Source organism: Triturus cristatus, chromosome 2_1, assembly GCF_964204655.1.
Source record: "Triturus cristatus chromosome 2_1, aTriCri1.1, whole genome shotgun sequence".
NCBI classification, from domain to species: Eukaryota; Metazoa; Chordata; class Amphibia; order Caudata; family Salamandridae; genus Triturus; species Triturus cristatus.
The window spans coordinates 985,056,503-985,084,069 of NC_140581.1; the positions used below are offsets into that span (position 1 = coordinate 985,056,503).

The 27,567-nt window shown below is 43.0% G+C and overlaps 1 protein-coding gene across 1 annotated transcript in view; it reads left to right on the forward strand.

Moving 5' to 3' along the window:
• Window positions 1-27,567, forward strand: part of SULT6B1 (sulfotransferase family 6B member 1) — a 126,977-nt gene that overhangs the window by 53,765 nt on the left and 45,645 nt on the right. Inside the window, exon 3 of the mRNA XM_085640805.1 lies at window positions 14,090-14,179. Coding sequence (XP_085496931.1) covers window positions 14,090-14,179 — 90 coding nt within the window. The remainder of the gene's footprint in view (window positions 1-14,089; window positions 14,180-27,567) is intronic.

Here is a 27,567-nt window from a genome sequence, read left to right on the forward strand (position 1 = left end):
TTGAATATGTCATAATTGCAACTGCAAGCTTCCTATTTAAATTCAAGCACAATGCTTTTTATGGCATGTCCTAGTGATACGTATATGGCAGGGTTCCGGGAGCCCCCTCATCAGCCTCTGCCTGAGCCACTGCGCTTCTACTGGTAGTTTTAGTCGCTTCCCGTCAGCGACTGGTGCCTGCCAAAGGCAGATGCTGTCTCATCTCCTTTGGCGTCTCCTGAGTAAGAGGCTGCACAGCTAACTTGCCATGTGGTCTCAGGTCCTCACCCGTTAATGCAGGGCAAACTCCCTATATACTCATACCACCACCAGGGCTTTAGGATGGGAGGTGCTAAAAAAAGACTAGAAGCACCCTTGGCCATGTCTATGCCTGTGGCAAGGGTGCATTGCATGGGTGGTAGAGGGAGTCGGCAAGGTACCATAGCAATGACTCAACCTGCAAGAGTCTCCAGGAGTCTCCAGGAGTCCTCCAGGTCGTTTTTATCTTCCTGGGTGAAAAGAATAGGAATTGAATCTTGCTATCATGCTCGCCCTCTTTCCAAGCTCACCAAGCCTTGAGAAAGGGTGCAGGCTTACAATTGTAGTCTGCAAGCATAGGCCCTATAGATTTACCAATCTGGCAGAGATGACCAAACAAACGGAAATGCTTCATGCTGTAACAGAGAGTGTAAGTCCAGGAAGAGTGTGGCAAGGGTGTTAGCTCTGCTGGGCTGACATGAGGCAGACTGACATGATGTATTTTTTCTACCCATTGATGAGTGAAACTGAGGGGTGAGGAAGTTGGTTGTGGAATAGTCAAAGTACTTTACTGATAGGGGGAAATCTAAAAGTATACCTTTTCCATCCACAGGATACCTGGGGCCGCTCACCTAACCCGCTTGTTTTTTTCTTAGATGGCCATGGGAGCGGTGGCCATCATGGAACGATTTTTCTCATGCATTCCAATATGGCCACATATGTACAGCAGCCACCATGGAATTACTTTTCTTACGCTTTAAGAAAAATCATTCAAAGATGACTACAGCTTGTGCATTTATTTATGCCCTTTTATAGAGTGCCCTCAACCAGAGGGCATCAGAGTGCTGTACATAAAGCAATATGAAGGCATGAATCAAACCAACATTGAACGTTGAAGCTTTTCAAAACTTACAGTGATGAGCAAGAGATCCAAAAGCCTAATGGAAGAATGGGCTAGACGAATTATGTGCTGTGAAGGGAATAGACAATAAGTAATAGATGAAGAGATTGTTGGCAGAAAAGAAGAGAGATGCAGTTGAGGTGTCTTCTAGAAAGGTGAAATGTCTTGGGAAGGGTTTAGGACCAGTGGTCACGTAAGAAACAGTGTGTGTGGGAACATGCAGCTGGAATTGGAAGACTAGATTAGTAAGGCCAACGCCCAAAAGAAAAGAAGATGAAGAAATAGTGTGATGAGCTAGGTAGTAGTGCCAGACAAAGATAACATTGTTTAGTGAAAGGGTACGAAGATACAGTAATTCAGTATGGGAGAGGATCAGTGAAAATTGTTTTGATATAAGTAAAAAATAACAATTATTTATCCATCACAATCCTAAATGGGTGTACGGGCAATCTGCTACTTATAATGCACATTTGCAATTGTTTTCTTCTACTTATCCCTACCCAGTACATCATTTGCAGGAGGTTAGCCGAATTTTGTGTAGATACAAATTTCTTGAGGGCATCATATTCTTGGAATTCATCAAGGAGACACCTGGCTTTTTCTTCTGTGCTCTGATGGTGTGCCACTCCTCCCCTCTAAACCCACCAGGAACTTCTCCTACTTTCCTTCAAAAAAGGGCTGAAAACCTTACACTTCTTCAGCACCTTGTCACCATTTAACATCACTATAGAAAATGATCCAAAGTGTATTGCCCAAAGTCCCCAAATGAAGCTTTCCACCACGAGGCTAGATCCCTACCTCCACAAATAACCCCCTACCCCCTGTTCGAGGCCCCCACTCCTGATGCGGACTGCCCAACATCCAGCTCTAAACTGCTACCTGTAACCACCTCCTCTCTAGATGCATTGTTTTATGCGCACTGTTGTACAGCACAACATGGTTCTGTAGCTAGGTTTCAGCTGTATTGGTCCACATATATAAACTTGCACAGCCATCATTCTAGCAATTTAACTTGACTGCTCCTGCTTACTCCTCGAGGTACTATTGTGCTTCATAAGTTCAAGCCCATCTAAGTAAAGTAAGTAAATTACAGTCAGTCACTCCCTCCCACCCTGTGTTCCAGTAACTGCATTTTTCTTGCACTGGTTTTGTACTCAAGTTTTTATTCTGCTTTACACTACTGTCAGTATACAGCACTCCTACCCAGCTATATGGCAAACTGGAAATTCATCAATCAATTTATTGTCTTTGGGGAGGCCATGCTCACTAAAGAGATCCTTCAACATGAATAGGAGACATTTGTCACTTTTTGTGAGTGTTACTCTTGCACTATTATTGCCACGTACAGTATCTCTGAGTACCTTAGTGTGGGTCAAGTAGCGTATTGTTGTTAATACTTGCACATTTCGAATTTATAATGTCGCTGCTGACAGTCTCTTGAACTCCTTGTTCACACCTTTTCAAAACATACTGTGTTTATTTGTAACACCACACACTTAACTGTATATGTGACATCACGCATATCCTGAATTTATTCCAGCAATGTGCTGCCATATGTGATGTACATCAATGCACTTTGTATAAGACATTTTTGAGTTTTATTATAACACATTATGCACATTTATGCCATTAATATCACAATATGTTGGGTGGTTTAAAGGTGCCATGCCTTAGGTGACAGCAGTATGCTAGCCCTTCAGTGGCATATAGTCGTTGGTTTGTGGTGGTGGATGGTTAATGAGAAGCACGCGTCATGCCTGGTGTAAATAGATATTTATGACTTGTGGAAATTCCTATTTAGCGAATAGTATGAAATACAACAGCAGTTATTTAGCATCCCTCAAGATTCAGCCAATAGTGTGCAGCCCCCATGAACCCTTCCTACCATGGCAATACAAAGTTGCCCATCTTCCACTTATGCAAAGCTCATCATCTGCCGGTGTTGTCCTATCCTCATTTGTCAGTGTTGTGCTGTCTCCCACCAGCGAGTATTGTGTAGATGCCCTCCATCAATGTGCGGTTCAGTCAATTCCCCAAACGTGCTAAACATTGTCCCACAGGAAGATCAAATCACAGATTTTCCTAGTGTCTGCCAAGCACCTTGCTGGAATCTAACATGAACCAGGACCCACACACCCAGGTACTCCTGCCACTCCCCTGCACACCTCCCAGATCCCATCTCACCCCACGTGCCTTTAACATGAGCACCTTGGAACAGAGTGTGATGCAGGGAAGCCTAATCTCACAGTAGGCCCAGGGACTGGCTGAAAAGTTATGATAGGAAGATACATGTTACCCTTGTTCCAAACAAGAACTGACCCCCTGAAAACCCAAGGTCTTACCATTGATCCCTATACTGCACTAAATTATCTAGCCCCTATCTAATTCTATTGTGGTAACCAAAATACCTTAAATAAATAGGTGTTCTCTTTGCAGGAAATTTAAGAGGAGTAATTTACTAAACTTATAAGTGCATAAAAAACAGATAATAAACTCCAAAGATGAATGGTCTCCGCTTAAACCTTCATAGTGGGGAAATCTTCAAGCCATTAAATGATAGCACCCATAATGCTTTGTTATAATCCATTCCCTAGTGTAATACAATGGGTGAGGCCCTGTTGTGACTAAAGTGAGGCAGACCTAATACGCAGTGTTAGTAAAGTGATATGTATGGATGCCCATGTATCATCCAGAGATACTTTTTAACATAAACATGGCCTAGTTGTGATTTTGGGGCACTTTGAATGCTTATTCGCTCATGTTTAGAAAACAAACATTCCTAACCTTAAAGAAACAATACGAGTCCTGGCACAAAAAGAGGCTTAGTAACGAACAGGCACATGCATTAACAAAGACGTTTGCGATTCCTTAATTGCGATTTTTAAGGATTCGCAATTAAGGAATTGCAAAAGCCTATGCATGTAGGAATCTCTATAAAAATAGCGATTCCTACACATTCCTTAATTGCGACTCGCAAATTGCGGGTCGCAATTAAGGAATGCCGTTCCATTCATTCCTATGGGCCTCCAGGCCCATAGGAATGAACTGGAGATTGCATGAGCAATTTGCGAGTACCAGTAGGTACTCGCAAATTGCTCATGCAATTTCAAGGGTGCAAGGGTATCAAAATGACACCCTATTGCACCCCTGAAATTGATCTGTGCACATATGTTGCACACACACATGCCCTAAGGGCATGTGTGTGCGCAACATGAAACTTTGAAAAATGCACAAAAGTGAATTTTTCAAAGTTTTTGCAAATTACCATAAAGTTCAACTTCATGGCAATTTGCTCCCCCTATTAGCCAAATCGCTAATTTTTAAACTTTAATGCATTGCATTTAAGGAATCTCAATTTGAGATTCCTTAAATGCAATCCCAATTTAAGTAATCGCAATTTAGAGATTACTTAAATTGCAATTTTTCCATTTGGGATGATGCATCCCAAATGCAAAAATACCGGTCGCAAAGGGGCAGATTCTGAGAATCTGCCCGTTTGCGACCGGTTTTTGCTTTGATGCATGTGCCTGATAGGGGTTTACATATACAGATATATTTGCAAATAGATGTGTTTAAAAGATACTGCCTTAGGACCATGCCTAAACCATGTTTCATCTAACACATAACTCAGATCAGTGAGTAGTGAGGCACATCTCTGTATTCACATGATATCCCATTGCCGTCATCCCAACCCCACTACCACACAGAACAGAAAATTATCAGAAAAAATATGTATTTTATGGACAAAAGAACCTTGCTTACCCTTTATAGATTAACATGACCTGAAAAACCTAGTTGTGAAGAACACTAGTTTTCCAACATACTGCAATGTTCATAGTTCAAACAAAACATTTGCCTGGGATAATTTAGAAACCACATATAACCTACAAGGGTCCTGGTTTCGTCTTATATTGGTTACACATATAATCTCTCAAATATCAGCAATATTGGTAACTATAAGTCACAAAGAATTCCCATTGATTGCAGAAACAAAAAATGCTTGTCTCGTTTTAAAAATACCTCATAACACTGGAAATCTAGATTATTACCATTGCTGCACAAAAAAACCCTGTGCGATACAAAAGCTCATTGAATTATACAACCCTGCGGTCCCAAAAGCATTTGAAACAAACAACAAGGTGATGGAATGAATGTTGAACTATTCTCTGCCACTGGTGATTGATTGAGGCTGCATTCCAGCCCATTGTTTTTTACCCATTCTGCCACTCTAGACAAAGACTTCCCACATGCAAATCAATCCTGGTCTAAAAGGGACAGTACACCCCAAACTGCTAGGCTAGGTTCTCTCCAAACAGGAACACAAGCAACCCCAGAACACATTGTAATCCACTTAGGTCTCATCACTGAGGTATAGCTTGAAGCCTGTGGCCCGTTGGGCAGAAAGAGCAATTGGTTACGTACCTAAAAATGAGAAAGAGGAGATAAAAGAGAGAAGAACCTAATTAAATTATACAAATTAAAGAAGCCAGCTTCCACAGTACCTTTATCAGCAGGTCTCAAGAGGGTCTTAGCAGAGAACTCTAGATTTTTCATATGACTTCAGACCCCCAGGTAGACACTTGTTGAAGAGTCACTCAGAAATACTTGCACCAGGCAAATCTACCTAAGTCACCTACATAAAACAGAAACTGCATGGGAGCGGCTCTCAGTTTTTAAAAACCCATTTACGACTGTATGAGCCATCCAGGAATCTTCGTTCCAGCCAAGCTAAACTAATCCAGATCCCTAGATACAAACGGGTCAGGTGGGGGGGCAGAAGAATTCTGCTACATGCAGCAAGGACCTGGAACCTCCTCCCAATCACAATCAAAAACAGTCCCTCCATGCTGTCATTCAGAAAAGAGGTAAAAACCTGGCTGTTCTCCACCACTCAGACCAAGCTGTGATGTTCCCCGGGTACCTTTGTCTCTATGTAGTGCGAAGACGCCCATGGGCATACGTGCGCTTTATAAATTTTTAAATCAAATCAGAACTTCGTACCCCCATTGCCTGCCCTAAACTTCAGAGGGTAGCCAAGAGCCCTTGTAATCTGGAATTGGTGTAAGTGTTTCTTGGTCTTTCGAAGTGCCTTTTCCTCACCACGTTTTCTTGGATGAGGCAGTCTATCCTGCATAAGATATTCCTATCATCTTTTTACCTCTCACCAGTAGTATTCTGTCCTGAAGTTTGGATATTTTTACAGGCCCGGCTCCATACTCAGAGGACTTGCTCCCTTCAGTGGGACTCTGGATGTCATAGTAATATGTGCCTCCTTTCCGCAGTCTCCCAATCAACTCAAACATAAATAGCACCAGTTCCTTAAATTGACGGAGTTTTCTCACAGGTATTGATGGCGGAACCCTGAGCAATTTCAATTGTGAGCCTCTCCACAAATTTTCCAAGATCTATAGTTGTGTGTCCTTTTTCAGGAGACTCCCAAATGCACATTCCTATGAATTCTTCAGTGCCCTTAAAGCCCATTCCATTCTATACAATGCTGATTCATGGATCCCTTTTCAGCACCTGAAGTCCTGCCAGCAAATTATTCAATTTTTACCTTTAATCCTCACTACTAAGATTTTTAGAATTTAAGGGCCCAATTTAGAGTTAGCATTGAGGTACTCCATCACAAATGCAACAGAGTACCCTGCCTCACTTAAAGACATACAGACCTGTGGTATTCCATATACGAAGTCGACATTGCTTTCATCGACGGAATACTTCCTTCATCGACCCAATGAACAATACACCGTCCACGCTGTTTAGGGAGGGCGGTGTAATGCCTTTGTTCTTTTGCTTGTTCTTCACTGCCTGGAAAAACTCGGTGAGGGAAGGGAAAATTAATAATCCACACACCCTGGTAGAAAACACCAAGGGTCTGGGGGTCATTAGTTTTTAAATTTTTCAAAATCTAACTCCCACTTTAGGAAATGTTTTAAAAAACAAAAACCACACAGGTATATATATCAAATATATATATATTTATTACTAGACACACTCTACTAATCTCTTTATGAGATTAGAAGCCAGGTACACATTCAAATGTCAACGTTTCACAATAAATTAGGCACAAATATGGCTGGAACCCTAGGGGCGTACCAGACCATATACTAAAAAAATGGTATAACAATGTCGACTTGCAAAATGACAAGGCCTAGGGCCTGGGGAATCGCTGGGGCTTCACTACTGCAGTGTTAGCAGGTAAGTAACAAGCCCACGGGAGATGCGTGCAGTGTGTGAACACAGCCGCGGGTTCCCTATTGATTACAATGGAGCAAGTCGCGGTTTGATTTTTAAAATTTTAGGGTACTTCGAGGAAGTCAACAAGCAAGCCACTTACAAGGTAAGTATTTCGAGGGCCAACACCCACTAGGGCACCGGAGTGCACGAGTTACCTCACCCAGGGAAGCCGGGTGCATAGGTATCTTTTGGTGTCGGGTCGGGTCGCTGTTTTCTATGGAAACCAAAGAAGACTTGCTGCTTGCGTCGACTGAAGAAGTGTCCGGTGGAATCCGAAGATGGATTCAAGATGCAGAAGACCTGAAAATTGAAGGGACAGTGTTCAAAGTCACTTGCCAGTGACCGGTGGCCAGTAAGATGGATGACCACAGATGTCGCGTCGATTCAGGTCGTCGATGGTGTTTTGACTCTTTGCTCACGAGGTTCAGGAAGGATCGACGATGACCAGCAGCTGGATTCGGAGTGTCCCACAACGTCTGCAGCTGATGACGGTGTCGGCAACCGGATTAGAGCCAACAAGCCGTGGCAACTGCAAGTCTTGTGTAGACTGAAGAAAGTCGATGGTGCAGACCAGCAAGGTCTAATGGATTCACCCAGCGAGGGTGAGTGAGGGCAGGCCTGGAGCAACCAGGGCAGCCCTTTTAGTCGATGAGAAAGTCTTCGGGAGACCCACTAGCCAACGGGCAAGTGATTGGGAAGACGCCTCCTCAGGAAATGCTTCACAGAAGCTCACGGTCACTCGGGACGGGGTAGGCTGCTGATTTTTGGTGCAAGACCTGCTGGAGGCTTGGGCCACAGATGGTCCAATGCACAAGTTCGTAGAACGTTGTTTAGGGTTTGCACTTGACAATAGTGCACGGTCGTTGGGTATTGCTGTTCCTCGTCACTCGTGGGGTCCACTCGCCACAGCTTTGCTGGGGACTCACAATGGCCGTCGAGAAGTCAGGAAATCCACTTCCGGGGCAGCAGGGACTTCGAACTCCGGTGGGAGCGGGAAGGTTTGCAACCGTTGATTAAGGTTTTTGGTGCCTGCCAAGCAGGGGAGTCACTCCTTGACTCCAAGGGAGATTCTTCTGTCTTCCAAAGGTAGTGGAACGTCGAAGGGCCAGGATTCTTCTTTGTAGAGCGTCGTCCAGGGTTATCTGCTTTGCAATGGCAATGCTTGCTATCTTATAGTGAAGATAGGGGAGGCACTAGCTCTATGACCACTCCCCTAGGAGGGTCAGGGTAGTGGGTGGTTACACCCACTTCCCTTTGTCCAGTTTCGCGCCAGAGCAGGGGCAGGTAGCCCCTGAACCGGTTTGAGCTGGCATATGCACAGAGGAGCCTACTGCTCCCCCAGTGCAGGTCTTCAAAGCACTCTAAGAGTGCACCCACCCAGCTCCAATACACTAAATCCTGTCTGGGAGGTGGTGACACCTCCCTGTGACAGGATGCCTTTTGTTGGGCCTCCTCCACTGCGAGTTTCAGTCAGCAGCAGGAGGGCAGCCCAGTGTCTGTGAGGTGGCATCCATTTTGTGATGCCAGGGCTCTTTCAGATTTCTGTTGTTTAAGTACAGTGGGTACATGTCATCCCCTCTAGAAGGGTGGGATAATACTCCCACACCAGTTACTGGTGTGGGGGTATGATTCCAAGTTGTTTGACACCAAACACGACATGTTTTGATGCAGTCATTCCAAAGTTAGCATTTACCGCAAGGTTTTAATGCACTTAAGAGTATATGGTTTAACCACATCCACAAACAGCCACAGAGAATAGACTCTGCCAGCTGCAGAGGGGTCTTGCTCATGCAGAAGCACCCCCTCACATAGTAAACCAAGCACCCTGCCCTCAGGATTGATAGGGCCTGCTATAGGGTGGCTGATAGGTTTATATGTGTGAGATGGTGAGATATAGGAACCTATACCTCAGTGAGGAGTGCTAACACTACCTCACACAGGCTGCAGTAGCAGGCCTGTGGTGTCAGATTGAGAATGCTTCCCAGGGGTGGCATAATACATGCTGCAGCCCCTGGTAGGCCTGTGGAGTACCAATGCCCTAGGTACCTAAGGTACCATATTCTAGGGGCTCATAAGGTACCACAGTATCCAATCACTAGTGCATCTAATATGCACAACAAGTTGTTTAGAGAGAGACTGGGGCCCTGATTAGCAGGGACCCAGTCAGACTATAGCCAGAAACCAGTGTATACATCAGAAAAAAGTGGGGGCAACATAAGTGCAGATCCTACTCTCCTAAACAAGCACAGATCAATATAATTTATTTCCAATGAAAAATATGTACACACCTGTAACTTTATAGAGACCTCCGCTGAAGGGCACTGATTTTACATTTATTTTGATCCAAAACAGCTATTTTCCTGATGTGACCACCCTAAATGATCAGTTCAATACATTTCAGTAGAATAAAAAATGTGATCAGCATTCTCATGTCCCAACACACTTATTACTACTTTGACAGGTTGAGTTTTGTGTCGAAAACATCTATCCATCTATTCACTCTGGAGTGACACTGAAACCACACACATTACCCAAAACATTTGAATGAACATTTGAGAAACATTAGCATTGGACTCGGCTTACAATATGATATCAGAGGTTAGAGATTTGACAGGCATACCATGGCATCACACAGATTGTACAGAAAAATATTTTCTGCCTTTCATAATGCACAGGGCCATTGGAGTTATGTGACAAGGGAAGGGTCAAATTATGTGGCAGAAAAAAAGGCAAATTATATGGGATAATGCACATTTTTAAATGTTACAAACTCACTGGGAAAATGTTTGTACCCCCATTAATATCAGTTTAGCACCCAAATACAGCAAAAAGCAACTAAAAGGTGAACAGTCCGTCTTTGCCAAGGGCCTTCCACTGCATGACAACACAACATCATGTTTTAGTAGAGTTTGATCCTAGCTGGAGCTAGAAGCAAGCATTTTATTTTGTTTAAATTGGCAAATTAGGAAGCTGATAATGGATTATGTGGCAAATCCATATCTATGCGGAAAACACTAAAGCCACAAAATCACATAATTCAGGTGGTTGATGATACTATCAGTTACGCCACAGTTACACAGACTTAAAAGAGACCTCCTTATGGCCACAGACATGCTCACTGTTTTGCAATGTCTTATGCTGAACCTAATTACATTAATAATAATAAAAACACTAATAGGAATAATAACAACTATTCTTATCATCAGCATCAATTGCATTGTTGTTAATAATTCCAGTAAAGCATTTACACCATGCAATTGACGATGGGAGATGGAGTCATAATGCATAGTACAGGGGGAAGTCCACAAAGTGAGTTTGGGCTCACTAACATGAATGTGGCTCAGTGGGTCCTGCACGCGCTGCAGAAATCTATGAAGTTTTCCACATTATCCTGGCCGTTGTTTGCTAAAATAAAACATGCAATCAGCGTAGTATAAATAATCCAGGTCAATGGAGTAAGGGAGGACTAAATTATGTTTCAGGATTTTCTTTATATATCCTCTCTCCTGCCCCTTGTGAGGCTGACAGAGCTTTGATTATGCATCAAGGAAAAGGTAATTATGTCACAGAAGATGCCATTAATGATCAATTCAGCATATTCTCTGGCAACTATAGCAGCCCCGTGCATAATTTTTATAATTTTTATTAAGCACCCATATTTCCGCATAGATCCCAATTTTTGAGCTACCAATGTATTTATTGTGCAGTTGCTTGCTTTTATCACGGTTATGTCGACTGCATGCATGGTCTCTCAGGAGAGATGGTCTGAGCAAAAATGTCACACAACAATAACAGCTACGAGAGAAGGGTGTGTAGGATAATTTCTGCTTTAGGGTTGGTTTCTTATTTCTCAGGCGCAGCCTCTTTTCTATGAATCTTTCTCACTAGTGAAGTGTGCTCGAAGCTACATACTGCCCTCGTTGTAATTGTGTTGTAACTTTAAAGCCCCTGTTCGGTGTATGCCAAGAGTTTGTTTTGTCAGACTCTTCAACTGCATGCAATGTAACAACATTGTGTGCTTTCTTCCTTTCACCACAAGATGTCCCCATTGTGTAACATTTTGCATACTGTGGCCACAGGCTAAACAAAGTACCATAATTAAATGCCAGTGTGAAAAAACGAAGTCAAAATCTACGGTCAGAGTGAGAGTCCACGTGAGACAGATATGAAATCACTCTAGTAGAATGACTGTGGGTGTGGCTTAACAGTGGGCGATTCTGTGCAAGTTTCTTTAATATCCAAAGCAGAAAAAAATCAATATGAACATGTGTAATGTAGCTACTGGTCAAGTAAAGTGCTCACTGAGCAGCAGAGCACCCCCGTCGCGCCAGCTCAGATCAGAGGAGCGCCACAGCTCATCTTTTCTGGTTACGGGCAACGCGGAAATGAAAAGGAGCAGAGTTAAAGGTGCAGCGGTGATTCGGAGGAGTCAGACAAGCACTAGCAGGACACAAAAGGCAAGCAAAGTGGGAGGGGCTTGGGGAACGGGGAAATCCTCTCACTTTAAATTCAGAGAAAAAAAAAATTACCTTGTATCTGGCTTTTGATCGCCATCTTTGAATGCACAGCAAATATAAGGAGATAAGAATTACAGCCTTGTTTACTTAAACAAAAGGAGCACAGGCAAACAGTAACACGAGCAGGGAAACATCGATCTGGTCCAATGTTCTTAGAAAAAGGGAAAAGTAGTCCCTAAACCGATGTTACAATGAGACAAGTGGAAGGGTACAAGTACTGGGGCATTGCTCAGTGGATTGAAAAGGAGGGACAAATATGAAAGATTGACCACTAGCAAGCAAGGATTTTTAAAGGACAGTAACCGATGAAAAGCAGTAAGCCCACAAAGAAATATATACTACTGTATATGAAGTATATGCTAAAGTGTATACAAGAGGTCTTGAAAGCTCAACCTTAAAATGGGGAGAGGCGAGAGTTGTGTTAGCCTCTGTGTCTGTAATGAAATCTAGACTCTCTTCTCATAATATTCAGAGAATCGCCATTTCATTACAAGACTTGAGGCTACCATTATGCACATTGAAAGCCCTTCAACAAACACCACGCTTGCTACATGCTTGATCGGACTAAAGAAGTGCTTTGCAAACGTACTTGCATTAGACCAATCAGCTGCTTTCAGGATCTCTTCCAATTTCCCACCAGACCAGAAAGCTTCACTTGCGCTACCACCTCTTATTGAATGTGCTTTAAATCTGTCCACCCTTATGCTTGCTTGTTCCATTACAGGTTTAACCCATCTAGAAATTGTAGCAGTACTCACTGCGCCATAAGGTTTAACATATGATAACAACAAATGATTTTCACCATCTTTCCTTAACTCCAGAACCCTGCTCTCATACTCCATCAAACATTCATCCACACATAATTTCTTACACTCATGAAACCTAGAGTAAAATACCGAATCAGACATCGTTTTGGTTATTTTCCAAATCTTAAACAATACTCCATCTGGTCCATAAATCCTATTACTTACCTCCAAAGCCTATGCATCCCAAACCCTTTGACAAGAAATCAAACATAGTAATGCAGCTAACCTGAATGAAAGCCTTTTTAAATACAAACACTTGTTAACCGGCCAAAACTGAAACAAACTCAACACCAGAATCCTATCCCACAAGACATCATATTTCACTTTAGGTGTACTCCTTAACCTCATACTCTTCGTAACCCATTCACACAATAGCATGTCATCCTACTGACTTCCCACAAACCTGAACCCCTGCAGAGACTGTCATGTCTTTTTGTATGTGGAGTTCTCTGCAGTCAAAAAGATACTACTTGTAAAACTACACTCGTAGTTTGTGAATAGCGAAAAAATAGTAAACTTACATAAAAAGTGTAAGCTTCTCTTTGTGAATAAGGCCCGTAGAGTCCTCGGCAGGAGGATGTAATGCTATATTGAGACATTCTTTTATAACACCATACCCGGAACCTTCAGTACCTGTGCAGATCTAACATCCGCTTGGCAGCCATTCTCTCGATCTTCAAAGAGTATGGATATCTTTCTCAAAATCTATACAGCCAGTCGGTTGACCTAATCCAGAAGTACAGGAATCCAAAAACTGGGAGTAAGCAAGAACACTACATCATCAAAGGTTTTAAATTTCTCTAAAATGTATTTTAGCGGCAATTTGAAGTGGAATGCGTTCTTGTTAGGCACATGAAGCTGAAGGCATTGTCGTGACAGGGAGCAAATGTTTTTTCAACCATTCCTCCCTGAGTCCATGCTTGGTTTTTTGTTGAGATGGGCTCCCTTTGCCTTGGAGGAGGATTAAGGCCACCTGACCTCATGGTCTTTATGAAACCGGATGTGTTTTATTGTGTTCATAAGCAATGCTCAAGTACTTGATTATTCTCTGCATCTCCATCTCTTCTTGCAAATATGAGTATGCTTCCCTTCGCCTATAAATTAACTCATTTACTTTTCTGAATAGGGTTACTTTCTTGTAAGGCTGTGCTGGCTATTCTTTCTGTAATGGATAGAGGACCAGACACTACACAATCCCATTATAAATGAGTATTGTAGGGTCCAACAGAAGGCCTTTGGGTGTATAGAAGCCATGCAAAGTCACAAAACGGGAATTGTTGTAGTGCACTGATGTACTTTTCCCTAAAAGCATGCTTGATTTGAAAGTTGCCAGTGACTTTAAAAGTGTCTTTAAAATGTTAAAATGTGGACTGTTTCTTTCCTTTTAGAAAATGGAAACACTTCCTTCTCCAAGAGTTTATGCAACGCATTTTCATCACGATAATTTGCCTAAGGCTGTCATCCAGAATGGAACAAAGGTACACAGTGGTCTTACTTCATCTTGCTTTTCCATGCACTGAGAGGATGGGCTGGTTCATTAGTATAGTGGTGACTAGAGCATTTTACTAGCAAGGGTGCCAGTTCCAAAATGGTGTTCTCATCTCTTAGCGCAGACTTTTGTGAAATTTGTTCCTGTGCCTGTAGAGTGGGTGAAATGATCACAAATTTTGATATTAATTTGTGTAGGGTCTCTTATCTGTCCAAGCAGAGCATATTTTGAGCCACCTCACAGTATATTGTCAATAAAATTCCTATGTTTACTATTTCTGATTAGCAAAAAATGTTGTGATGTCGAAAAAATCAATGAGAATAAGGGTTGTGACGTGAAAGCTCTGGTCTCATTGTAATGAAGATTAATAGTAAATTACTAGACCCTTAGCACTTCGTCCCTCTTTCTTGTATAAGGCATCATAGTAAAGGATAAACCAAACAGTGTTACGTCTTTGACTCGTATGTCCAGGAGACGCTGAAAAGTCATGTGTCAACCATGACCCACTATGGAAGACTGGTACCATAGCAGGCACAGGAAAGCAAGTGACTTTTGTATGAATCACAACAAAACACCCAAAGTAGAACTGTCACAGAGAAGCCATACAACGTCCCCACAGTACTGAAAACTCACAGGAGAACAGTGTTGCAGTGGAGGTGAGAACTAAAAACACATGAAAGACCGTATAAGCAATTTTAGGAATGAACGTTGTGAGGTTTGGTCAAGGTGGTATCTAAGCATCACCTAGGTACGTGGCGCTCAGGCTGGGGTTAGTTTCATCCAAAAATCTAAACCGAGTTATAAATCATCCTTGCATCCAGCACAGGGTCCGTGGAGATGTAGAGGAGTTGAGAACTCACCTTGTGGGAGGGCCACAAATTCATGGGCTGTTGAGGTGTACGAAGAAGTCCAGAGTTGAGTGATGAGGAGGGACCTAGGGCCTCGGAATGGATGGAGGCGTGAGCTGGACTTTATGATCCACTCGTTGCCCACAGCAACCTGGGTGGGCTGAGGAGATAGCACAGCACAAATATCTCAAACCAGCTGGATAACAATATATAGTGGAAAGGACTAACAATAGTGAAGGAAGTGGCCATCTCAAAGAGAAATCAGCGGAAATACAGGCTCTGCTCACCAGAAATCTGCATTTTTTGCCACACGAAAAATGTCCATCCCCAATAAATCTCTCTAGAATAAAAAGGAAGAAACATATTTTGTTGCTGCCCGAGGCTCAAAGGCAGATGTGAGGAGAATGACTTTAGGGAACTTTTGCTCCACTGAACTATTCACCCTGTAAGTTAGGGGCAATTGAAATTCTGCCGAAAATTGCCAAAAATATCTAAGTGCTAAACACTAAGGGACCTATTCACAAATTGCTCTTTGTAGTACATTTATTTTTACTACAGTAGTACAACTTGTAGTGCCTGCCCCAGCCCTGTAGCATGCACATGACTACGTCACACACTGAGCTCAGAAGAGCACATCATTATTCTTCAGAGTGTAACTATGATCTGTACACTCTGCGTCATGAACTTTATTAACGACACCCAGACACACCCAAATGATTGTCATTCTCCAACTGAGTCCTTCATGGACCAGAAGGGTCCCAATATTCATATTTACAAGACACTACATCTCCCCCTTTGTTAAATAAAAAGAACAAATATGAGATATATACATCACAGTTTCTCAAGGAGTCATCACTGTACTTGAACTAGACTTCCAGACCTAGTCGTGTGAGGTTGATGAGGTGGTGGAGCATGGTTCACCTCGGGTACTGGGGATGCAGAGGTAAGAGTAGGAGTTGGGCTCTCCGGACTCTCAGGTGGACAGATCACACTTTGGACATCTGTAGCCGACGAATATCGAGGCAGGTGCTTGAAGTGTGACGAGTTCTCTCGTGATGGACTATCTGGGACGTTGAACGGTCAACATATGTTCTTTGCTCGTCACTACCCTCAGGGGTTCAGGATCAAATGGAGCATCAGACTTGCGTTTCTGTTTTCCTTGACCAGGACCGAGTCTCTTTCCTTGAAAACTGTGTCCCGGATACATCAGAGTTTATCAGCATAGGTCTTCATTCTGGAGTTGTGCAAGGAATTCGTCGTACGTATCTCGTCTGCATCTGTCAACCTAAGAGTGGTCCATTGCGACAGTTTGGTTCCCTTGACTCCCTCAAACATCAAGGTAGCAGGGCTTTTACCTGTAGTAGAATGGGAAGTTGATCTGTAAGCACGATGGCTGAACATAGAGCTGATTTGAGATCACTTCCTTCTAACTCATCACACTGAACTACTCTCTTTAGGGTGCCCATGAAGCATTTGACAACACCATTGGCCTGTGCCCAGAGAAGGGTTCTTTTCTGAAGTTTAACAATCATGTTAGTGAGAATATCTTTAAACTCTTGGCTGTTGAACAGTGAGCCATTGTCAGGCTTAAGAATGAAGGGGACACCCCATGTTGCAAAAATGTAATTTAATGTCCCAATTACTTTGTCATGTGTGGTTGACGATAGGTCTTCCACAAGGGGAAATTGTGAGTACTCATCAAGAACTACCATGAGATGATGTCTATTGTTAAGGGGTCCAGAGAAATCAACTTCAATCCTCTCCCACACCTGCTTCAGGAGGTCAGACATAACCAATGGGTGCTGCGTTGTTTTGGGAGACAAGCACTTGCACAAATCTCAGGCCTTTAATTCTCTTTCAACTCTTTCATCAAGGCCAGGAAACCACACTCATTCTCGAAGAGCTCTCTATTGGTCGCAACAATGCCCCAATGACCCTCGTAGGCTACTTCAATGACTCGTTGTCATGTTCTCTCTGCAATGACAATTTTAGAACCTCTAAATAAAATGCCTTCTTGAGTTCCTTCATCACATTTTATAATTTTTGATATAGAAAGTCATCCGTAAGAGATCGAGTGTGTTTCTTCCAGGATTTCTGAGCAATATTGTCTTTCAGAACAAGCAGATCTCGATCTGTATTTGTAGCAGCAAGAATTTGTTCCACCAAAAGAGCTGCAGGTATGCTTGACTTGACTATGAAGTTAACATAGGCCTCAGCCACTTTAGACATACTGTGACACTTCCCTGGCACTCGTGAAAAGTAGTCTGTGGGATTTTGATCTTTCCCTTGCCTATGCACAATAGTGTAATCATACACTTGCAACCGCAAGTGCCACCTCTCCATATGAGGGGGCATCTTAGCTTTTGGAATCCCAGAAATGATGAGCAACGTCAAGTGCTTTCCAAACAGAAACACATGGAAGTGTTCACAAGCCCACACTACAGCAAGATTTTGTTTCTCAGGTTGGGAATAAGCCTGGTCGGTCTGCAACAGACTCCTGCTCGCATAAGCCACAATGTGCTTTGCACGTTGGTGTGTCCACTGGGCTGGGCAAGGATCACACCCAACCCCACTGGGCTGGCTTCTTCTATAATCTCAATATGAGGTTTTGGATCAAAATAGGCCATTTCTTGATTTTTTTAAAGCTTCGATCGTATTCTGGTGACCATAGGAACACAGCGTTCTTTTTGTCAAGTCTGTCAAAGGGGCACTGACAAAATCACAAATGTACTGGCCATGCCAAGGAATGATCACAGCATGGCCATATCCTGTGGTGGAGTAGTGGACAAGGCTTGTACTTTGGCCGGATCTGGTGCCATCCCCTTTTCAGAGAAATGATGCCCAAATAATTTGAGTTTCTTTTTGTGAAAAGTCACACTTTTCTGCATGCAAAGTGAGACCGGCGTAAGAAAGCAAATGGCATACTTGTGTAAGGGCTTGCAAAGTGAGTTTTGTTTCTCGTACCATTATCCGGTGGACGTTTATATATTACAATCAGAACTACACTTGTAACTGGAAAACAGGGAAAATAACCATAGAACCTTTATGTACATACTGGGACTGAATTACAACCTGCTTTAAGGAACTTTTTTGACAAACAAACAAACCCTGAGGAAGTCGCAGTTTATTCCCCTTATGTGAAGAAACATGTGTTGGCTTGGTGGCTAAGGACCAAAGAACTGGGCTTTTGTGGCTAAGAAACTGAACAAAAGATTGAAAGAATAAAAAAGAAACCTATGAAAATCTCAAACAAATATAAATGAATATTTTGCATTTGATGTTAGTGTGTGTTGGAGGATAAAAGTATACTATGTTGGTGATTGTATTGGGTCACATGTCAGGGAGTAGGGTGAATCAACCTGTGGAATTCTTTAGAGCGCCATATCCCTTTAACTAATCACCTTCTTAATCAGTAGACACAAATCACATACAAAACAATTCTATTCACAAACATATGTGCAGAGGTCTCCACTTTCATCACACCTATCTTTACAGTGTGGAGGTCTCCACCACATGTACAGAGATCTCCGCACACATAAGCATATGTTTTAGTAGTAAATATGAGAGGAGCCGGAAAGTGGCTGGAATACATATTCCTAAATGAGTGGAGTGTAGGAAAGAGTAAGGAATAAGGAGGGGGTTAGGGTAGGGTACAGAGGTGGTTACAGGGGAAAAACACCCACCCACATGAGTAATCCCATACATATTCACATACCTAACTTCTAATACTACTGCAACCAAAAATTTCCCAAAACAGTAGTAATTGTACTCTAGCTCATTCCCATAGAAAACCATGGCAAACATTTGAAATTACAGGGACAATTATTATTTTGTAATTTTGTTTTCTTTTAACTAGGTTTATAATTTTATATTTATTGTAATCATGTTTAATCAAGGCTTAAAACACCTGCAGCATACCTGGTAATAAAAAGAGTGATGGCTCTTCACTCCACCACCGATCTACAGGCGAAACACATTACAACACCAACCAATCACATGTAGGCTGACCACATAAGAAAGGAACTCACACACCCACAAATGTTTTCTGCTTTCACTATGTTTGGGGTGTGTTTGCCACTGCTACTCATTTTGAGGAACAGTTATTTGAGGATGAGAGAGAGGGTTTACAGGCAAAAGATCAACATCTGTGGCATGCCGAGGAAAGCAGTCATTGCCCAACACTGCTTTTCCCTCAGTGTGATTCTTGACATGGTTGCAAACTGGGAGCAGGAATTTGAGTCACCTTCTATCCACTCTGTGGTTCTCACTTTGTATTTCTTAATCCTGGTTGCACTCCATTTCATGCCCAGTGGTATTTCCATAACACCACCTTGAACAATGTTGACATCTCACAGGCAAGCCAGTCTGGATGCTTGCATCAGGCATTCAGATGCATCAACAGAGGACTGCACCAGTTTATTGCCATGCCATAATCACTAGAGGAAAGGAAAAGGGTAGCAAGGGAATTTTATACCTTTGCCCACTTCCCCCGTTTGGTCAATGTCAGAGACTGCACCATGCAGCACTTCAGCCACCTTGCCACACTGATGTGTATGAATCCTTTCCTGGAAGTATACATGACAGTTACATCTTTCACCAAGCACCTCTTGCATGTTGATTAGTTGCAGAGAAGTTTGGTTGCTTGTGGCTCCTTGATGAGTAAAATCATCTGACATTGGAACTGCATGTGCACTTTGATGTTGGCATCTCAAATATACACATTAATCCTCACAGACACAATACATATACATTTCTTAGTTTCCTCCTACATATAAGTATATTTGATGCATTACATGTAGCCTAGTACTACATTTAAAAAATGAAATGTCTTTGTTATAGGTGATTCTGGATATGTTCTCCGTCCCCATCTTCTCACACTCTACAGGCGTCCAACCACACTAACTTAACAAAGGTAGTGCAATTGTGTATTGCACAACAGCACTGTATGAACGGGCTTGCATATAGACAGTACCAGTGATCTACAGGCATAACAGATACCTGGATGACAAGCGTACAGAATTGAGGTCAGGGTATACCCATCCAGGATTGACAAAAGAATGTATGAGTGGTGGACTACTACACTGTCTATATATACTATTCGGAGACAAAACCTTTAATTCGCTTCATGTCATCAACAAACATGATGCACTCAAGTTATTAAAATGATACTACACTGTTAATAACATTCAAACACTTTTCTTTTACAACACTAAAGTAAAGTCTGTCACATAGTACAATATATGTTTTGGAACATACATAGCACAGACCATCATTATGTCTCACTCATCACATACATATCTACTCCTTGTCTCAATTTTGTTAATGCCCAATATATTTCAGGGGTTCTCTACATGCAAGGGTCTCCCTCCAGCATGCAGAGGGTCCCTTCTCACTTGCAGACATTCCCCACCCATTTGTGGAACTCACCTGTAGGTACGCAGAACGTAAAATACAATAGAAAACTTACTAATAGTAAATTTACAATTGTAAATTATGTTTATGCAGACTTCACCCACTAAACTGAAGGGGTGTAGACATGAACTATTACCTAGAACTGTCTGTAAACATGTAGCTGATGAATAGCGAAAAGTAGTAAAGTTACTCCTAGGAGTGAGAATAAATTAATACGAGTAGATCTACACACGTGAAAAGGTCCCTAAATGTGTAAATTGGAGGACACAGTGACTACATTGGAACAGAAGGCCATGATGGTTATTATTTCGCCACAAGTTGGCCAAGAAGAGGTAAATAAAATCATACTGCTGTGACCAGGGTACAGTAGGGTGTAAGGGTGATTCCAGTGCATCCGAGTTCTACCAACAGGAGGTTAGAGCCAATAGAAAACTTATTCAAGAACCTAAGGATTGTAGAATAGGAGAGAAAAGCCATCAATGTTCTATGACGGGTACATGCAGTGTTAAGAGGCGAGGACACCAAAATATGGTGTTGACAAAGGGAAGGACATGCCTCACTATTAAGATTGCCCTCAAAGAGGAAGTCCTGATGGCTGTCCACTATAATTATTTCCAGACACATTTGTGTCATAGAAGGAGAAGAGAGGTAGAACAACTGTGGAAGGGTTTTGCATCACGGTGCCCAGGAATGAAAATACTTTTGCTGCAAAAACTGAGTATCACCATCAGCAACAAGAGGTACTTAATCAGGAGTGCAGGGGATGACAACGAGCCGCAGAACGTAATTCAGTACAGAGTGCTTCCCTCCAACAGAGCAATAGCAACCTCACAAAATTCACCTAGCCAGATGTTATGGAATATCATCTAAAAAAACAGGGGATCTGACCTGAGACAATTTATATGCCTTGTGGGTATAGAAAAGACTCTTTTGGATCATCATCATTCATGTGACACTCAGCTCTCTCCTCCCACCCTCTTACCCGACCTTTGATTCTACCCTCCATGGTTACCCACCTATCCTGTCCCCTCAATTGATCCAACTTGCTCTGGTTTTACTCCCTAAAGGCGAAGAACACAGAAGGACACTAGGTCTTTTTGTTTAAAAAAAAAATATTTTTACTATTTTTAATACAGATACAGAATATACAATTAAGCATTAAATCACAAATTACCATAGCGTAGTCAACAGGAATTTCAGTCACATATAACACCATCAAATATCCTAGCAATGTGTGTGCTTCGTTCTCCCACTGACTCTGTCTCTCCCTGCTACTCTTCTGCACTACCTTGCGGTTCAGATTGATTGGCCTCCTGTGTTCCCTCCCCCTGAAGTTCATAGTACCATATCCATGGGTTCCAAATGTTCTTAAACTTCTTTGGGCATCTGCGGGCTTAATATAGGTCCATTCCCCTTCTCCACTCATGTAACATGGGCGACGCTGCCTTCCCCCAGTTGCGTGCCTGATCTCGTTTGGCAACCACTAGGCCTTAGTTCGCCAGTATTAACTTTGTTCTGGGGAGGTCAACTTCTGTAGATATACCCAGTAGCACAAATTTGGGGTCCATGGGTATCTTTTTGCCTAATATTTCCCCAAGCTCTACCGTTATGGTTTCCCAGTACCCCTGTATCACTGAGGATTCCCAGATTGTGTGTATGTATGTGCCTTCCTCATGATTGCATCTGTGGCCTTCGGGAGTGTCAGCCCTTCCCATTTTGTGTAGACGGGATCTGTCATAATAGGTCCTATGTAGTACCTTAAACTGGATAAGGCGGAGAAGGGATTTAATAGTGACCTCTCGTGGGTGCATCAACACTACCTCCCAGTCAAGCTCTTACATGGTTCCCAATTCTAGTTCCCACTTTGCCCTCAGTTTTATAAGATTATCTGGCTTATTATTTAGTAGGGTTTTATAGGTCAGTGACACCGCTTTCTTGCTAATTTCTCCCATGAGAAGTCTTCCTTCTAATGGGGCATATTCAGGCATATTCTCCATATCAACTGTTTGTGTTCTCCAAGTGTGTGCCATCTGCATATATTTGTAATGTTGTTTCAGGTGCAGCTCCTATTCCCTTTGGAGATGTGGAAAAATGGAAAGCTCTTTAACATCTAATATGTCTATGATTTTAGAGATGCCCAACAGATTCCACTTCCCGAAGCACTTTAGTTTTGCGAATTCTGGAAGTCTCTCCCCCTCCCAGTGTGGTGTCTCTTTTGTGATGTGATTTGGTCATTCCACTTCATCTGCCTTTCTGCTCTCTTCCATGCATTTATCACGTCCTTTGTATCTGCCAGTAGTTGCCTAACTCCCTTTCCTCCGTAAATGTAATGGGTGTGTGAACGTGACTCAAATTGTGTACGCTCTAATGCATATGTGGGGTGGTCTCCCGGCATGTGTTCCCAGTCGTTGATGACAATTAAGTGGGCCGCCCAGTAGTATGCCTTAATATGCGGAAGCGATATCTCCTCATCCATCTTAACGAAAACCTCTTCTGGGAAGGGGTAGTATGTATTCTGAAGTAAATATAAAAATGTTAGTAATGTTATCATTTTATATAGTGTCGGTTTCACAAGAAGTGTCGGGGCAGTGATTTCCATCTATCTATGCCAGCGTTAAATTCCGTGATAGCTGGATATATATTCTGATTTAGGCTTTCGAGTTTGCTTAGACGTACATACCTAGGTATTTTATCCCTTCTTTTTAATTTTAAGTCGCCCCAGGGCCTCATGTGGTTCAAAGCCCTGGGTTGCTGGGTATAGGCATGACTTCTCCCAATTAATTGTGTATCCTGCGTGTTCCCCATATCGTTCAAATGTTTTAAAGATACATGGGAGGGTATCTCAGGGGTCAGTGATATAGAGAAAGATGTCGTCTGCGAATAGGGATATGCATTCGTCTGTAGTCACGCTCACATCTCTTTGGAAGCCTGATATCCCCTGGTGTGCCCGGATTATGCATGCTAGAGGCTCTAATACGAGGGTGAAAAGCAGTCGGAATAGAGGAGACCCCTGCCTAGTGCCACGTCCTATTGTGAACTGTCTGGAGGTAACTCCATTCACTCATACACAGGCCATTGGTTGTTCATACAAAATAGCTATCCAGTTCCAGAATTTGGGACCGAATCCGAATTTCTCGAGGGTTGACATGAGGAAGGGCCAGTGAACTGTGTTGAAGACTTTTTCAGCATCTAACAACAGTATTAAATGTGGATCAGACCTGATGCTTGCAACTTCTAGCCAGTTATGTAGTCTACGCAGGTTCGACCTAGTTGACCTCTTAGGCATAAAACCGGATTGATCATGGTGAATAAGGTTGGTATGACAGCTGTTAATCTACGGGTTAATATGAAGGCTAAAATTTGTATTTCCGTGTTCAGTAGCGATATGGGTCAATAGGAGCTGCACTTCTCCAGAGCCTTGCCCGTTTTATGTATTACCGCTATCATGGCAGTTCGGAGATCTCATGGAAGGATGCCCACCTTTTACGTTTCTAGAAACATATTGAGGAGATGGGGACTTAACAGGTCTGCATTCTGCTTATATAGTTCTGGTGGTATTCCATTGGGCCCTGGAGCTTTCAGAGAGCCAATGGCTTCGCTAAGTTCAGTAAGCGTTATTTCATTTTCTAGTGTTTGGGCCTCTTCTTTGTCTAATGTGGGAATGTCTATTTTAGTGAGGTATCTTTCTATTTGCATTGTCTCTGCCAGGGGGTGTTCCGCGTAGAGGACCTCATAATATCCAGCAAAAGTGGTTGCCCTATCTGTGGGCGTATTATGTATTTGACCATCATCTGAGGCCATCTGAGTCACCCATCTTGCGTCCATTTCCTTCCTGCTGAGCCATGCCAGCAGCCTGCCTGCCTTATTTCCAGCATCGTATAGGTGCCAGTGCGTGCTTGAATTGCCACCTATGCGTCACTCAGGGCAAGGGCCAAGTACTCCCTATGAAGATTTGCATATTTCGTAGTAGTGAAGTGTCTTTACTGGTTAGGGCTTGTTTTTCAATTTGGAGGAGTTTATACTCCATTTCTGCTGTCTCTACTTTTTCTCATTTTTTTGTATGCGCTATTATGTTCTGGTCTCTGTCTCTTAGGACTGTTTTTTATGCCTCCCAGAGTATCGTGGCAGACTCTATGGACCCTACATTTTCTTTAAAATATATTTCTGTGACCGTTTTGATTTCTTGGGCAACTTTAGAAACTTTGAGTTCCCAGGCATCAAGTTTCCCGCCATTCTTGGCCGGATGTTTTTTCTTGCCCACTGTAAGTCAAAGAGGCGAGTGGTCAGAGAGGCCTCTTGACAGATATTCTACTTTCTGGATCTCTGTTACTTCCCTGGCCGGGGCAACAATATAATAAATTCTGGGAAAGACTCTATGCGTTCCTGAGTAAAATGAGTATGCCTTAGTATGCAGGTGCTGTCATTGCCAGACACCTGTTAGTGCTACTGTGTCAGTGAACCGTTTGAGTTGCTTGCCTTTAATGTTGCTTGTGGTTGTCGTGGTGCAATCCATCTGGGGGTCTATGACATCATTAAAGTCTCCCCCTATTAAGTGAGTATTTGAGCCCACCTGTAGGAGGATATCTGTGAGCTTTTCTAACGTTTGTTTCTGTAATCGTGGGGGAGCATAAACACTGATCAGCGTAATGTCTTTCCTATCCCAGATTTCTTTTACCACCATGTAAATCCAATTGGGGTCCACCCACGTGCGTTCTACTCTAAATGGTGGGGATATCCTAATAAGAATTGTGACCCCTCTTGCGTCAGTAGAGAAACCTGCATGTGTTAGCATTTTATATGCCTCCCTACCTAGGAATCCATTCTGTGTTCCCTTCAGGTGTGTTTCTTGGAGGAATATTACCTCTGGCTTCAATCTTTTTATATATGCTGCCACTAGGCCCCTTTTCCTCTTATTTCCCAGCCTGTTCACGTTCCAGGATACGACAGAGTATGTGTCATTATGGTGTGTTGTCAGGTCGCTTCTGGATGTGTCGAGCGGCGTTTATTGGAATGTTTCTCATACCACCTACGTTCCTGCTGCTCTGTTTTTAGGGGTGCTGCCTGATTTCAATTTTAACTTAACTATCTGCTTCCAAATGCCCCAACTCCATGCCATTGCTACCCCCCCCCACTCTCGCCCCCACTGCCCACGCAACTGCCCCTATGGGTCAACATGACCAACTGTGCCATAGATGGATTGGAGAGGTCTGTCGCCCTCCCACCCTTAAGCCCCAAATGCGTTCCAAATCTCCTATTTCCCTGGTTGTCTAATAGTTGTTGGCTGAGCTGCGGGGCAGCTCTGAAGTCTATTTCAGGTCTCTTTGTCTATACCTGAAACGTCCGTGTGGAGAAGAAGAAACAAGAGAAGAAGTAGTGAGAGAAGGAACAGCAAGAAAAAGAGATTGACGAAAGAGTGAACTGAAAGAGAAAAACACACACACAAGGGGGGAGAGGGCTGTCCGCCAGCTTACTGTCCTTTTGGCCCTCAATCGGCCTATGTATAGTTCATCCTTCTTCGTTTCCACCTTCTCGGATTTGTGATGTTCATTGGAGTGCTACTGCGCCCAGGTTGGGTTCCTCAAGTAGGTTGATATTTCACAATAATGGGTGGTCACTATCTGGGTCTGATGAGATTTCTCTCTCTTTATGCTCCAGGGTATGCTGTCGTCTTGTGCCAGTTTTACGTGTCTTTTATTCTGCCTTGCGTGTCGTCGGAATCTGAGGCCTGGATTACTGTTTCAATGGTTTTTCTTTTCTGGTATGGATTTGCCCTGGGGAATTCTCCTTCGCGACTCGTGCTGTATTTCAGTTTTAGTCTTTGTGATCTGAGTCTACTGTCTGTGGAGGGGCCCCCCTTGGAATTTGCCACCCGGTCTCCTGATGATCGTTTATGTGGGCATTCCTCTATCCATTGCCATGCCTCTTCTGGGGTTTTAAAAAATAATGTTTTGGCCTGGAATATTACTTTTAGTTTGGCCAGGAAAAATAACATGTATTGTATCTGGAGGCTCCGTATGCTTTTCTTTCACCGAGTCAAATGTCTTGCGTTGTTTTTGTATCTCCCTCGAATAGGAATAGAAATACCATTATTTTGATGTTTGCAATTCAAATCCCCCCATCTGTCTTATTTCCCGGAGTATGAGGTCTCGATCTTGATAATTTAGGAAGATTGCGATCAAAGGCCTTGGCAATGCTCCGGTTAGGGGCTTCAGTAAGCCATTTATGCAAAAAGGCACATTTGTCCGAACCTTCAATGGCTTCTGGGAAGCCAATGAAGCGCAGATTATTTCTGCGGGAGCGATTTTCCGTGTCGTCACCCATCCACGCTACCTCCTATATGGCAGTTTTCTAGGCTGTGACCTCTTTTCACAGAGTGTGAGAGGTGTTCTTCTACCGCTGATATTCGTTGCTCCACCTGTGTGACTTTTTCGGAAATATTTCGGAGGTCTTGACACAACAAATTGACATCAATTCGGATTTCGTCAATATTACCCTCTAGCTCCTCACTGGAAGATTGAATCCCTTGCAGCAGTATAGTATTGTCCGGTATATCTGCATAGCCCCTGCCAGTGTCGGAGGAGCGGTCATAACTTTAGCAAACTTGTCCATTTTTCCCTGCCTTTGGGGTTTTGGCTCTTTATCCTTTGCCATCTGGCGTGGCCCTTACGATGCTAATATTATTTGCGGGTGTCTGAACTGCGTACTGTTGTCCTGGAGGTAGACTTCCTAAGTCCTTTACTGTGTTCTCTGTGTGCATTCTCCGTTACCCCAAGGGGGTCCTCTTGTCCCTGTGTTGGAACTTTCTGTGCCCCTAGGAGGTAGAATCGATAAGGTGGCATGATAAATCTCTGCCTAGAGTGGCCGTTCACGTGTCACTTCGTGCCACAGGGGACTCTACCGCAACCGATGCCTACGGTCAGTTCTCGATCTGGGGCAATATTGTATTCCTGCTCTGCTGGTGCTCAGCTCCACATAATTCAGTTTTCGGGGCTTTTGGGGCCTCTGGCAGTGGTTTGCGGACTCGTCAAGTGTTGCCTCACAACAGTGGCCTGCTTATTTTGAATCTTGCCTAGTGCCGGGGTGGGGGGGCGGTCTCTAGGGCTTCGCCCCTCTTTTG